This window comes from Nerophis lumbriciformis, linkage group LG27 (genome assembly GCF_033978685.3).
Source record: "Nerophis lumbriciformis linkage group LG27, RoL_Nlum_v2.1, whole genome shotgun sequence".
In the NCBI taxonomy this organism is placed as follows: Eukaryota; Metazoa; Chordata; class Actinopteri; order Syngnathiformes; family Syngnathidae; genus Nerophis; species Nerophis lumbriciformis.
The window spans coordinates 30,345,391-30,359,126 of NC_084574.2; the positions used below are offsets into that span (position 1 = coordinate 30,345,391).

The 13,736-nt window shown below is 40.1% G+C and overlaps 1 protein-coding gene across 1 annotated transcript; it reads right to left on the reverse strand.

Annotated features, from left to right (window-relative positions):
- Positions 1–942: 942 nt before the first annotated feature.
- pi4k2a (phosphatidylinositol 4-kinase type 2 alpha) lies at positions 943–12,338 on the reverse strand. Its single transcript, XM_072916405.1, has 9 exons — positions 11,828–12,338; positions 5,522–5,722; positions 5,319–5,450; positions 3,957–4,110; positions 3,812–3,873; positions 3,619–3,718; positions 3,380–3,513; positions 3,185–3,244; positions 943–1,990 (listed from the first exon to the last, which is right to left on the reverse strand). The coding sequence occupies exons 1-9, from the start codon at positions 12,164–12,166 to the stop codon at positions 1,829–1,831; spliced, it is 1,344 nt and encodes a 447-aa protein (XP_072772506.1). The 5' UTR covers positions 12,167–12,338; the 3' UTR covers positions 943–1,828.
- Between the last annotated feature and the right edge of the window lie 1,398 nt (positions 12,339–13,736).

Below are 13,736 nucleotides of genomic sequence, written 5' to 3' on the forward strand. Positions count from 1 at the left end.
CGCACCGGACTATAAACCGCAGATATATACCGGTACAAAAGATTTTGTAAATGTTTGCAGTCAAAGTTCAATAATAAGGTTGTTTAAATCAAATGTGGAATGTGTAACACAATCTACACCCCTTGCGAAAATGCCAAATGGTTCATTCCTCCAACCACCACATACATCATGACGTCTTCAACGCTCACACAGTGCCAACATTTTGGAACCAGGATAAGGTCATAAAAGAAAGGTGAAAACATAATAAATCTATGTGTGACAGCATTGGAAAAAGTTATGTTCGAGTTGTTATGCACTAATAAAAATTTTACATGAATCAGATAATCTATACCTACACTATGAAGTAAAAGGACATTTGACAGATTTATAATCATATTTAGGTGAATAATGACAGGCTGTATGATTATTAAAATTCACACTGGCTACTCTATTTTCATTTTGTCAGCACTTTTGCTATAAAAAAAATAAATAGAACTTTAAAAGAAATAAAACACCACCAAATAATTTAAAAGGTTTAAGATTAATTTAGGGAGCATTTAACCCACCCTAAAAAGGTCTTATGGCGCCACTGGTTCGAACCAATGAAAAACATTATTGATGAAACTAAAACATACTGTAAACATGTAAATGTTGTGGGCTTTCTGATCACAGAGAGTGCATCTACTGTGCTTCTGGGTTATCACGTTAGGACGACTGGCACATGCATGGAATGACAAATACAATGATGGATCGACGGGAGTAAGTGTATACATGTCGGAGGCAACTGTTTTACAAATCACATACGATACCATCTTTAAAAGGTAAAAAAAAATGTCCATACAAAATCTAGTAGACATTACAAATTGCTAGTTTCAACCAAAATAAGTAATTTTAAAGACCAAAATGTGGCAATCATGAGCCTATGCAGTACTTTGAAGCATCATGTAAAACACCTTTTTGATGAACCCCAAAGTCTTCTGTATGAATGGAACATGTTTTTTTATTATAATCTATCATTAAATATTACATACAAATTATACAGTGCATTGTCACAATACATTTGGTGTCTGTTCTGGACAGCAGGAAGTTACTTTACTCAGCTCCACATGATGGAAAAGACTAGAAGAACCATGTTTATACCCTCGTCAGTTGAGAACATGATGTTTCTCTCTTCTTCAAAGTTTGAGTGAAAGCGGAATATTAGGCTCGTAATCTTTTCGGCGAAACAAGCACCACCTGTACCTCGGCTCTCCGTCGTCTCTCCAAATGACTCACACTTCCTAATCTCTGTTGGGTGAATGGATGTGAAACTACAGAAGTTCACATGGCTTGGGTTAGGTGTGTAGACACATGCTAGATGCCATTTGCTAGATGATCAAGGCTTAAGAGCTCATTGTTAAATTTAAAAAGCTGGCCAAGCCATTAGACGGTGTGAGAGTGGTAAATATAGAGGTGAATGTTAAAAGGCAGACCGGTATAAAGAAAACATGGAATGCAAAGGTGGAAAAGGTTTTGACTGGCATGCATATGTGATCGAGCACACATGCTCCCAGGGAGTCCAAAACATCTGACATCTCTTTGCAAAGAGGAACTGTTTCAAGGATTCCAGATATAAGTGTTACTTTTTCACATCCTAACAAGGCAATGAGGCAAACAGGGAAGCTGCGGAGTGAAACTTCCTCTTATGGCCTCCTGTCTCCACCTACACACTCACTTTTAGTAATCACAGTGTCCGTCTGGAGAGGAGGGGATGATGATAATTAAATCAATTTCCAGGAAACTAACCCGTACTCTCCCTCGCTCCCGCTTCCTGCTGTTCCTCCCCGCACCCAATGTAGGTTTCTGTCTTCTACCACCAGGTGAAGAAAGGTCTTCTACTCTGAAAACTCTGTGTGTATGACTCACTGTTGGCTCTCTGGGGGGCTCTCGCTGTTTCAACAATCACAGGGGGCATCTGAACCAACTGGAGAGGCGTTTTTCCATCCTTTAGGGCTTGGCACAGGTTCAGAATCTTTGAATGTAAAAGCAATAGAGAGGAGTTTTACTGGTAAATCTTTTGTGGATAATTGTCTGTGTATTCTGAACATTTTTAGGCCTTGTGGCTTAATTCAGATAAATGTTTTGATAGTCTGACAGACAAAATAAACACAATTTTCTATGTCTATGCAGATACAAATCAGTTATATATGTGTGACTGAAGTGTAAGCGGACATATGAAATACAGTAATCTGGCATGACCGCAATACATTAATTTCCGCTTAGTGGCGCATACTAGTACAGTATTGATATTTTCATTAATTCATTTGGCTTTTTTATTCTTAATTTAGGGCAAAAATGTACACATTGAGATAGTGGGATGTGCTATACAAACATCCTCCCTAACAACACCAAAGGTAATCAAAAATTTAGGGAATATAAACGATTAGTCAGCTGCTGATTAATTGCATTTTAAAGCAAAACAGAGCTTGGTCTCCACTAGCTTGTGGAAAAAAAAGAGTTCAGAACATTCTGAGAGTTGACACAGTCTAGCAAACAAAGCACATTACAACGCATTACTTCCACATTGTTTTTGTTTGCTGGACTGATTGTCACTGGGCCATGTCAACATGCTCATAGTACACCAGGAAGTCAATAACCAAACAGTTCCGTTTTTAAGGTTGTGTGAAAATTGCATAGCATGGATTTTTACTAACACTTGTGAATGTCAATGAAATCCATGAAAACGATAGCACCTTAAATCTGAAAAAGCCCAATCAATTGAGGCAGTGCTTGTCACGTGAACAAGTGTTGTCATGCTGATCTAGTGTGTGTATGCATGCTACAACAGCGTCTTCTTCCTGGCTGTGAATTATAATCTGTAGATAAAACTTAGTTTTACTTGTTATTATAACCACTCTGATTTTTTTTTTAATATTAAGTAGTGTTTTGGTACAATTGTTTCTAAAGCCATGACGTGTAAAAGATGCTTGACAGCTGTTTTGAGTGTGTGTGATTGCACAAGAGAGCGTGAGAGATTGATACTAACTGTCAAAAACCGATCAAATCAATTGTGTTTGTATGTGTTTTCTATAAGTAGTCACATCGTCGCATCGTTGCATTGAACTTTAGTACCAGTATGTTCCAACACGGCCGCTGTATGCGTGGTCCCCTTTTGCTGTCGAGACAACGATGTGCATTTGCGGACCACACCACAGAAAAAACTCACCTGCCCTCTCGTGACAGCGACTTGCTTGTGAAACTGTCCTCTGTCAAAACCAGGGTCTTTCTGCGAGACACACCACAGAACACACGTGTCACACGGAACATATTTGTGTATACAAACTTGTTCCGTCCGATCATCAGCCAGGTTCCTCCCTCCTAAAAATTGTTTTTCCACAATCAACCCATACTTCCTTGGTACCTTGAACAGTTCATAGAGGTCTTCTTCGAGGTCTTTGATAAAATTTGGGTCAGACAGTTTTGGTAGTACCAGTTCTCGGATTTCCTGGGAGAAGGGAACTTTGGCCTGGGAGAGCCACGCCCAATAGAAAGGATCTTGTGGATGAACAAAGTAGGTAAAAAAAACTTTGATGAATACGCTATGCTTTTACCATAGGGAGATTTATCTTAGCAACAAATGAATATACAGTAGGAGCTTACATGCTCTCCAAGAGTCGGGATGCTTAAGAGGGAAGGCAAGGCCGTTGTCTATGGCTGCCAGTTTGATGATGGGGTCCTTCACTACAATCCAGTCTGTATCCTACAGCAGGGTACAAGTAGCAATTTAATTTCACCTCATAAAGAGCAATTGGCACAAAAACATGTTAGGATCCAGCCTGTGTAGGATTCTGACCCTGTTCCCTACGGGGTCCATAGGGCAGTCATATTTGAGAAGCCAGTTGTCATTTCCTCTGTCTAAAATAGATACACAAAAATATATGTGAATGACTAAACTGGCGTGACAAAGACACATGCTTAGTAGCAGGGTGACCACGTGCCTGTGTTCCTGATGATGTAATCCAGCACTACGAGGCGTTCGAACTGCAGCTGAAGCTGACGGTTGGTGTTCTCCGGCAGAGGATCGGCTTCAAACCTACGCAGCCAGAAGTCTGCGTCCTTGTATCCGTCCACAAAGATTTGGAAGGAACCAACCTGGAAGAATATCAACAAAGTCCATGAACACACTGGAGTTTTTTGGTGTATTTCTTGACATTGTGACGCAATTAAAGATGCAAATTTCTTTTGGCAGGTTTTGCAAATGGGTGAGCCATCGTCTTCTTGATTCCCTGGTCACTTTTTATAATGAATATGTTCCTGTGCTGCCGACTTCACCTTACTTGTGGGTGGTAACAGTTCGCTGTTTTGCCCTGCTTCCATTTTCAAGTTAATGTAGCATATTATCATGTGTCTCTTGATAGGTGCGTATAAACGCATGCACCGCTGGTGAAACCTTTCTGTGCATGTTGTAGGAATGTCCCGATCCAGGTTTTTGCACTTCCGATCCGATACCGATATTGTTTTTGCATTTCCGATCCGATACCGATACTGACCGATACCGATACTGACCGATACTGGCCTATCCGAGCATGTATTAAAGTTTAAAGTTATTTAGCCTACTTAGTTGTCAGAATCATGTTGAAAAGGGTTTTAGTACTCTTGATAACAACTAGCCAGCTGAATTAGGGGAGTTTGAATAATACACAATGGTTGGTAACAAGAAACTGACCTGTTTATTCAAGGATAAACACAAAATAGACAAAATTATACATGACAAACAGAAAAGGCATCATTGAACTAGGGCTGGGCGATATGGCCTTTTTTTAATATTGCGATATTTTAAGGCCATATTGCGATACACAATATATATCTCGATATTTTGCCTTAGCCTTGAATGAACACTTGATGCATATAATCACAGCAGTATGATGATTCTATGTGTTTTGATTGATTGATTGAGACTTTTATTAGTAGGTTGCACAGTGAAGTACATATTCCATACGATTGACCACTAAATGGTAACACCCGAATAAGTTTTTCAACTTGTTTAAGTCGGGGTCCACTTAAATTGATTCATGATACAGATATATACTATCAGATATATACGATCATCATAATACAGTCATCACACAAGATAATCACATTGAATTATTAACATTATTTATAATCCAGGGTGTGGAGGGGGGTGCCGGAAGTAAGTTTTTTTAGCGAATGAGGAGGACTGAAACAAACAATGTGGTGTAGCCTTTGCAACTAAATAACTGAGACGTTTTAATCAGTAGTTGCAACTACTGATAATGTGCTGAACTGCTTTAACTGTACAGTGTACACTTGATAAAAGTTGCACATGTAAGTATACTTACTTTTGGGGGCAATCCAATCCTATGGAAGCGTTGACCCACTTTTGGCACCTTCTCCAATGCTAACTTTTTACCTCGAGATTTCACTCGGTCTATGGCACTATAGTTGAATGTTTCACTAGCCAAGTAGACCACCTAGAACGGGACACAGTGAGTAACAGTGAAACTTCCTTCCTCACACCCACTACATCTCTGCATGTGTGTACCTTGGTCCTGGGAACAATATTTAGTTCGAGTTTCTGGTCAACCAGGCTAGCACCGGCCTCTGAAAGGTAGCCCTGGTTCAGAACTAAACAGTCGCGACCAAAACAGCACGGACAGCACAGTTTCTGCAGCCACTTTGTCCATTTGGGGTTAAGCTGGCCATAGGGCTCTTCGTTCTTAGGTTTGAACACGCCGATGATCTTCTGTTGACGGACACAAGGAAAACAGAAAGACTATTTCAGAAATGCTCAGTTGAATAGTTGATTTGCAAACATTAAATCCAGTAGTATAGTGGGTAAAGTTGTATTTTTGCCTCATTCTTGTGAGAATCCTGAGTGTGACTGAAGCATTAAGGAGAGGCACTATCTTGGAGCTGCAGTGCGCTCAAACTGTACTGTACCATCTCGTTCCCTTTCGGCCTTATCGGGTCTTATCATGTTGGCAGTGCATTTCCATGCAATCTTCACTCACACTGAAAGTGAACAATGAGGCAAAAATGCAACCTTACCTACTGTACCCCAACATAGACTACATTCGGAAAGTATTAAGAGCGCTTCACTTATTCAAAAATAGTATTAATTCATCTTTGTCCTCAAAATTCTACACACAATATCCCATAATAATGACAACGTGAAAAGTTTTTTTAAATTTAGCTAATTTAAAAAAACTTTTCACGTTGTCATTATTATGGGATATTGTGTGTAGAATTTTGAGGACAAAAATGAATTAGGAGGCCACGGGGAAGACCCAGGACACGTTGGGAAGACTATGTCTCCCGGCTGTCCTGGGAACGCCTCGGGATCCCCCGGGAAGAGCTGGAACGAAGTGGCTGGGGAGAGGGAAGTCTGGGCTTCCCTGCTTAGGCTGCTTCCCCCGCGACCCGACCTCGGATAAGCGGAAGAAGATGGATGGATGAATGGATTTATTAAAAAAAAATATAAAAAATAAATCACATATAGATAGGTATTCACAGTCTTTGCTCAATATTTTGTCTATGCACCTTTGGCAGCAATTACAGCCTCAAGTCTTTTTGAATACAATGTCACAAGCTTGGCACACCTATCTTTGGGCAGTTCCGCCCATTCCTCTTTGCAGCACCTCTCAAGCTCCATCAGGTTGCATGAGAAGCATTGGTTTTCATCCAGGATGTCTCTGTACAAGATACTTGTACAACATACTTGTGGCTTGGTCAGTATGACATCATCATGTAATTTGCAGAACCAGCGATGATGCATGTATATTGCCAAATATCTGGGGGAAACCCTGAGCACATCAATATTTTATTATCGTAAACTGACTGCAGAAGACTTGGCAATATTTCCTGAGGGTAAACGCGTCAACAATCCAAACGAATTATTGGATTATCACTAAAATAGCATTTTAGTACAGTATTAATATCAAATTAGTTGTCTGTGTTCTGTGTTCCATTGCTGTAGTCATTTGAGCATTAACAGCAAATATCTGGCATATATAATCCATCTTATTTGGTCTTAAAGTAAAATAAGTGAATGCTTGTAATGTATAATTGTACAAATGTGTAATGATGTGACTATAGTAACACACAGATTACAACACAAACACTAAAGAGCGAGGTAGCACATGACTACTAAGTACTTTGGTGACCTACTGGAAGTAAAAAAAAAAAAAGTGGATGCGTGTGAGCAATGAAGGATATAAAACCCTGTCAGAGTTCCTCCTCTCACAAATATTTAAAGAGCAAAAAAGTTGCAATGGACAAAGGTTTTGTCTTAAAGGGGAACTGCACATTTATAAGGAATTGTGTCATTTACAGTCCTTATGTAAAAAAAGCACACGCTAGTTTTTCTTTTTTAATGTATTCTAACTAGTAAATAAACGCTATAAAGAGTCAGCTAAATATGGAGGTAATAGGATTCTGCCAATTAAGCGCTCTAAAAACATCTAAAAACCCCCATCAACGTGTTATATACACGCTGTAAGTATACTGTATGTAATGTAGTAACAGGCACAATCATAATAACATGTAATATTTACGTATATTGGTCATTTAATTTCACAGACGCATTGCAATGTTAACTAATTCCTTCAACAACAACTACTACTACACACGCAGACTTTATGAGAGCCAACGACGACTACCTTGGGACAAATGATGATGCATAACCTTATATTTGTGAGCCTGAAAATAAAGAAGGATGAGCTACAAGTTTTAGAAGCTGAGTGATAAGCAGATCTTCCTGTTTAGATTAATAATTAATTATGATCCTCACGCGGGAAAAAACGAAGTGGGCACTAAGGAGTGCCTTTTTGCATCTCTCTCGCGATCTCTTGGCTTATGTTAAATCAAATGTCAAAATTAACCAACTTCTCAGTGTACAGTCATAACTCTAATGGTGAGAGGCATGATTTACGATCTACAATTAACTTTTACCAACTCAGAGGAGATGCAGCAACTCACTGGCTCAATATAGCTGCATAAGATAGTGAAATGGATTTTAGAATTAATCGCGATTCTTATTTGTAACATTCTTAACTGATTAAAAAATAAAATACATTTTAAATATGGATATAACACTAAATAATATATATACACATATATATATATATATATATATATATATATACACATATATATATATATATATATATATATATATATATATATATATATATATACATATACATATACATATACATATATATATATATATATATATATATATATATACATACACACACTTTTTTTTTTATCTGTCCTGCCCAGCCACTCAGGCACAAATCATATTGTTGATGTAGATGCCCACATCTACTGTACATATTTACTTTATAAAAGACAAAAGTTGCATACTTCTCTTGCTGCCTTTCTTTGTATTTGACTATTGAATATTTGGGTAGCATTTTATGAAATAAAAACAGTTTTCTTTTAGGTAAAATACAAATGTATCAGAGCTGCTCATCTATTTTATGGAGGGATGTAGTTAATCGTAGAACTGGCATTTAAAGTGATTAAAAGAAAGTATTGATTTTGAATCGAGAATCAATCCTGAATCGAATTATTACCCACAAGAATTGAATCGAACCGTGGGGTGCCCAAAGATTCACAACCCTGCGAGTTACCTCTCTTTGACCATGGCACCACTAAAAGTAGTTCCCCGGCATTAGCACTTATAATATCAATATCGCTAATACTAGGAGGTCACACAAGTAAATGGATTTTTGTTGACAGTTTTAAGGTGTGTCATTATGGGCAGAACAGATCATTCCCATTAGCTTCATTGTTAGAGCATTTGATACTTGCCGTTTATTACAAATGAAAAAAAAAGAAAGCGTCCCGTATTTTCTGAACCATAGGGCGCACCGGATTATAAGGCGCACTGCCGATGAGCGGGTCTATTCAGGTCTTTTTTCATACAAAAGGCGCACCAGATAAAACATTTAAAACATTTCCTCGTGGTGTACATAACATGTAATGGTGGTTCCTACTACTGTGGCGGACGTGCGCAATTTTTCAGGACTTATGCAGATCTCAAATACACATCAGCAGGTACCAGAAGGTAAAATAAGTTGGCTTTGCATAATATTGTGACACAAAAGGCCAGATAATATGTCTGCTAATGGGTGCCATTTTGCGGTCCTTATACACACACCATAGTAATACTTGTATCTCTGACTACGGTAGCCGTAATGGGCCGACAATCCATCAAGGCTTCAAAGTCGCACTACAACATTTTGACAGATTTTTGAGTGCCGTGTGTAATGTTCTTTATTTTCAATGGAACATTTAAAGTTTTGTTTACTGGCGCCATATTGCTGTCTACACGTATCTCTTATGTGTGACTACCATCTACTAGTCACACGTATCATTACACCATGTACCAAATAAAATTGCTGCGAGGTCGGTAAGCACAACCAGAATTATTCCATACATTAGGCGCACCGGGTTATAAGGCGCACTGTCGATTTTTAAGAAAATGAGAGGATTTTAAGTGCGCTTTACAGTCCGAAAAATGCGGTATGTGTTCTTCTCTTACATAGGGATTGTGAATGTTAGGCACAATTAAAAAAAAAAAAAAAAAAAAAAAGTGCTGTTCCTCCTTAAAAAGGTGTGAACAAAATATTTACTTTTTGCCTGGGACTTAACAAAGCTGAACACACAGTCCATGCTCTGCCCAACCCTTTTTACTAGTCATCTCAATAGCGTTGTTCGAAAACTATCACCATTTTTGTAGATTTGCAGTGGCCCAGTGAGCTGCAAAGTTGCGCAAGTCACAAGCATCTATGATTAGACAAATGGGACTTTGTTCTTCTTTTCCAACATGACAAAATATGCTAACTACTTGTCGTCTCCAGTTAAAATAATAGAGTTGCAATTGTTCTTACACATCTTTTTTTTTTAAACATGGATATGAAAGGTGGAAGTTAGGTTCTACTGACCTGCCCCAGCCACACAATGAAAGCCTCAAATGAGAACGTCTAAAATTATGGTAGCCTACTTAAGAAGTTACTAAATCAGGGGTGTCAAACGTACGGCCCGAGGGCCGGATCAGGCCCGCGAATAGGTTTTATCCGGCCCGCGGGATGAGTTTGCTAAGTATGAAAATAAACCTGAAATTTTTGAATGGAAGAAACAGCTGTTCTATATGTGTCCACTGGATTTCGCAATAGCAATTATTTGTATCTTTGTACATGATGCTACATATCCATCCATCCATCTTCAACCGCTTATCCGGAATCGGGTCGCAGGGACAACAGCTCCAGCAGAGACCCCCAGAATTCCCTCTCCAGAGCAACATTAGCAACTTCCTCCTGGGGAATCCCGAAGCGTTCCCAGGCCAGAGAGGAGATGTAATCCTCCCATCTGGTCCTTGGCCTGCCGCGGGGTCTCCTCCCAGTGGGACGTGCAACGAGGACCTCCCTAGGGAGCCGCTCATGAGGCATCCTCACGAGATGCCCGAACCACCTAAGCTGGCTCCTTTCCAAGCGAAGGAGCAGCGGCTCTACTCCGAGTGTCTCTCGGGTGACTAAACTTCTCACCCTATCTCTAAGGGAGATGCCAGCCACCCTTCTGAGGAAACTCATTTCGTCCGCTTGTATCCGCGATCTTATTCTTTCGGTCATGACCCACACTTCATGCCCATAGGTGAGAGTAGGAATGCTAGATATGTACAAAATAAACCACATGATGTTAGTACATCAGTCAAGGAAAATGATCAAACTACATAAACAACACAATGTAATTTGATTTTAATATTTATTTTTATCTTGATAGATTGAAAATTAACACCAATGAGTTGACTGATGAACATTATCACGTCATTTATTCAGAAAATATAAATAACGACACCGCAACATGTAAAAGTGTAAAAAAAACAACACGCTACACAGCACGCTACACCGCTACAACAAAGATGACGTGCATCCTGAAGCGACTGTCAGAAAGTGACTGTAAAACATAATCCATGCAACATTTTGACCAAGGTACCACCATTACATGTTATGTAGACCACATGGAAATGTTTTAAATTTATAATCCGGTGCGCCTTTTGTATAAAAAAAGACCTGAATAGACCCGCTCATCGGCAGTGCGCCTTATAATCCGGTGCGCCCTATGGTCCAGAAAATACGGGACGCTTTCTTTTTTTTTCATTATGATTTGTACATTTTCAGAATGTGTTTGTTCTATTTTTAAACAAAGAAAACAATCTGAAGTTGTCTTTATTTTTAAGTTATCGTGCCGTGATTTTACCAGTCCGGCCCATTTGGGAGTAGCTTTTTCTCCATGTGGCCCCCGATCTAAAATGAGTTTGACACCCCTGTACCAAATCATATTTGTCTGAATAAAAGACATGAAGTCATCAATGACCAATTGGTGTAACAGTTGAGTGTAACTATATGACAAAGAAAAGTTGTTATTTTGTTGATATAAATTGGTTCCGACCGGTAAGAGGCCACGGGGAAGACCCAGGACACGTTGGGAAGACTATGTCTCCCGGCTGGCCTGGGAACGCCTCGGGATCCCCCGGGAGGAGCTGGACGAAGTGGCTGGGGAGAGGGAAGTCTGGGCTTCCCTGCTTAGGCTGCTGCCCCCGCGACCCGACCTCGGATAAGCGGAAGAAGATAGATGGATGGATGGAAATTGTTTCTCGAGTGGGTTGTTTTCTGATATATTTGTCAAGTCACCACGGGTCTCTATAAAAATATGGACTATACAATTATTTCTGGAGAAAATAATTGTATTTGAGACACTCGTGATTTAGGGCTATATAAATAAACTTTGATTGATTGATTGGTGGAACCCCACCATGTGAGTGAGCAGATCTTTATCTTACCCCCTGTGAATCTTTGACAAAATAGCTACCACTAGATCCCTGGTAGATCCTCTCCGGGTAGATCTCCTCCTCAATAGCTCGCTCGGCCTTGCGAATGATCTCTCTGAACTCGGGATCCTCCGGGAATTCGTTCCGGTGGGGATCCCGCGACGAATTCCCCCGGTCCCGGTCCAAAAGCGGCTGTCTCTCCCGGTTGCGCTCCGGACTGCCGGCGGGAATCCGCACCACTGAGCCCGGCGTGCTTCCGAAAGCGCCTCGCGGGCTGGCGGGCTCCGTGGGACAGTAGCTGAAATCATTGGAGTCCCGTAGCGGAGAGACAAGCGGACTCGTCTCGTCCATACCTAAGACGTTGGATAAAAGTTACCACAGTTCCTCGGACGGAGAAGTAGCCTTAAAGAATAGGCTGAAGGCGATAAATACAGTTAGACGACTATTTTGTTGGCGTGACCTAACGGAGGCTAACAAGGAAACTGGAAAAATAATCAGCTGACTGTCAGCTTCCGGGAAAAGGCGGAACCCAAATGGTGTTTAGGATGGTCATCCAATCAGCGGGTAGATTTTACTGTCAATCACATTATCTTTCAGTCTGATTGGTCACAGACTGCCCGTTACGGAAGACACGCTGGAGCGTAACAGTTGTGGGTAATTATGTCAAAAATACGTTAAAAAAACTGTGAAAACTATGATGCTGTGCTCCAAATGTGGATTATTTACGGAACTTGTGTGAGCCTATATATATATATATATTTTTGTTTTGTTTTGTTTTGCTTTGTTTGGTTTGGTTTTTTTGTTGATGTTTTTTTTGCATTCTTCTTTAGTTGCTTTATTGAGTTTACAACGCCATGGTGCTGTTTTGTACTGTTTCTGTACTTGTTGTGATTATTATTATTTATTTGCTTGTATGTAGGTAATGTTGAATATTATAAATAAAGGTTAAAAAAAAATAATTAACACGTGATAAATTCATGTCGCGAAAAATACGTTTTTGTTGTCGTCATAATTATTTCGTTTTAAAAATTCTCCCCGACATGATTGTGGATGTCATTTAAAATGTATTTATGGTATTTATTTGTAGCTTGTGGTAAATGTGCTCAAAACACTCTAGTTTTGAGTACGGTACGTTAAGGGTTCGGTGATCTATCCGTATATCTATAGTATCGATATCGAGGGTAGTAACGGTATCAATTTAATTCATTCATCCATCCATCCATCCATTTCCTACCGCTTATTCCCTTCGGGGTCGCGGGGGGCGCTGGGGCCTATCTCAGCTACAATCGGGCGGAAGGCGGGGTACACCCTGGACAAGTCGCTACCTCATCACAGGGCCAACACAGATGACAACATTCACACTCACATTCACACACTAGGACCAATTTAGTGTTGCCAATCAACCTATCCCCAGGTGCATGTCTTCGAACTGAGAAACTTAATTTTTTTTTGCAAATAATCATTCACTTAGAATTTAATGGCAGCTGGTTGTGTTTTTTGGTGTGTTTTCTCTCTATATTCACGACAAAATTAAAGGCAAAACCACAAAAACATTTAATGATCTTAAACCATTTACAGTAAAGTGAAGACTATTGGTGTCAGTGGCAGGGGCGCCGAAAAGGGGGGGGGGGGGGGGGGGGGGGGGGTAAAGGAGACAGATTCTAGGGGCCCATGATGGAGGGGGGCCCAGAGAGGCCCCTAATGATGATGAAATTATAATACAGAAAAAATAATGACACTGTGTTGGGGGCCCTGTAAAGATTCTTTTCATGGGGCCCAAAATCCCTAGCGGCGCCCCTGGTCAGTGGTATTGTGTATATGCACGGTATCGAACAGTCACAGTATCGCCCTCACTAGCGGACGTGCGCTTGCGTGCATCCTCCTGCTTCCGCCTCCTCTTCCACAAGCTCATCTCGTCTCT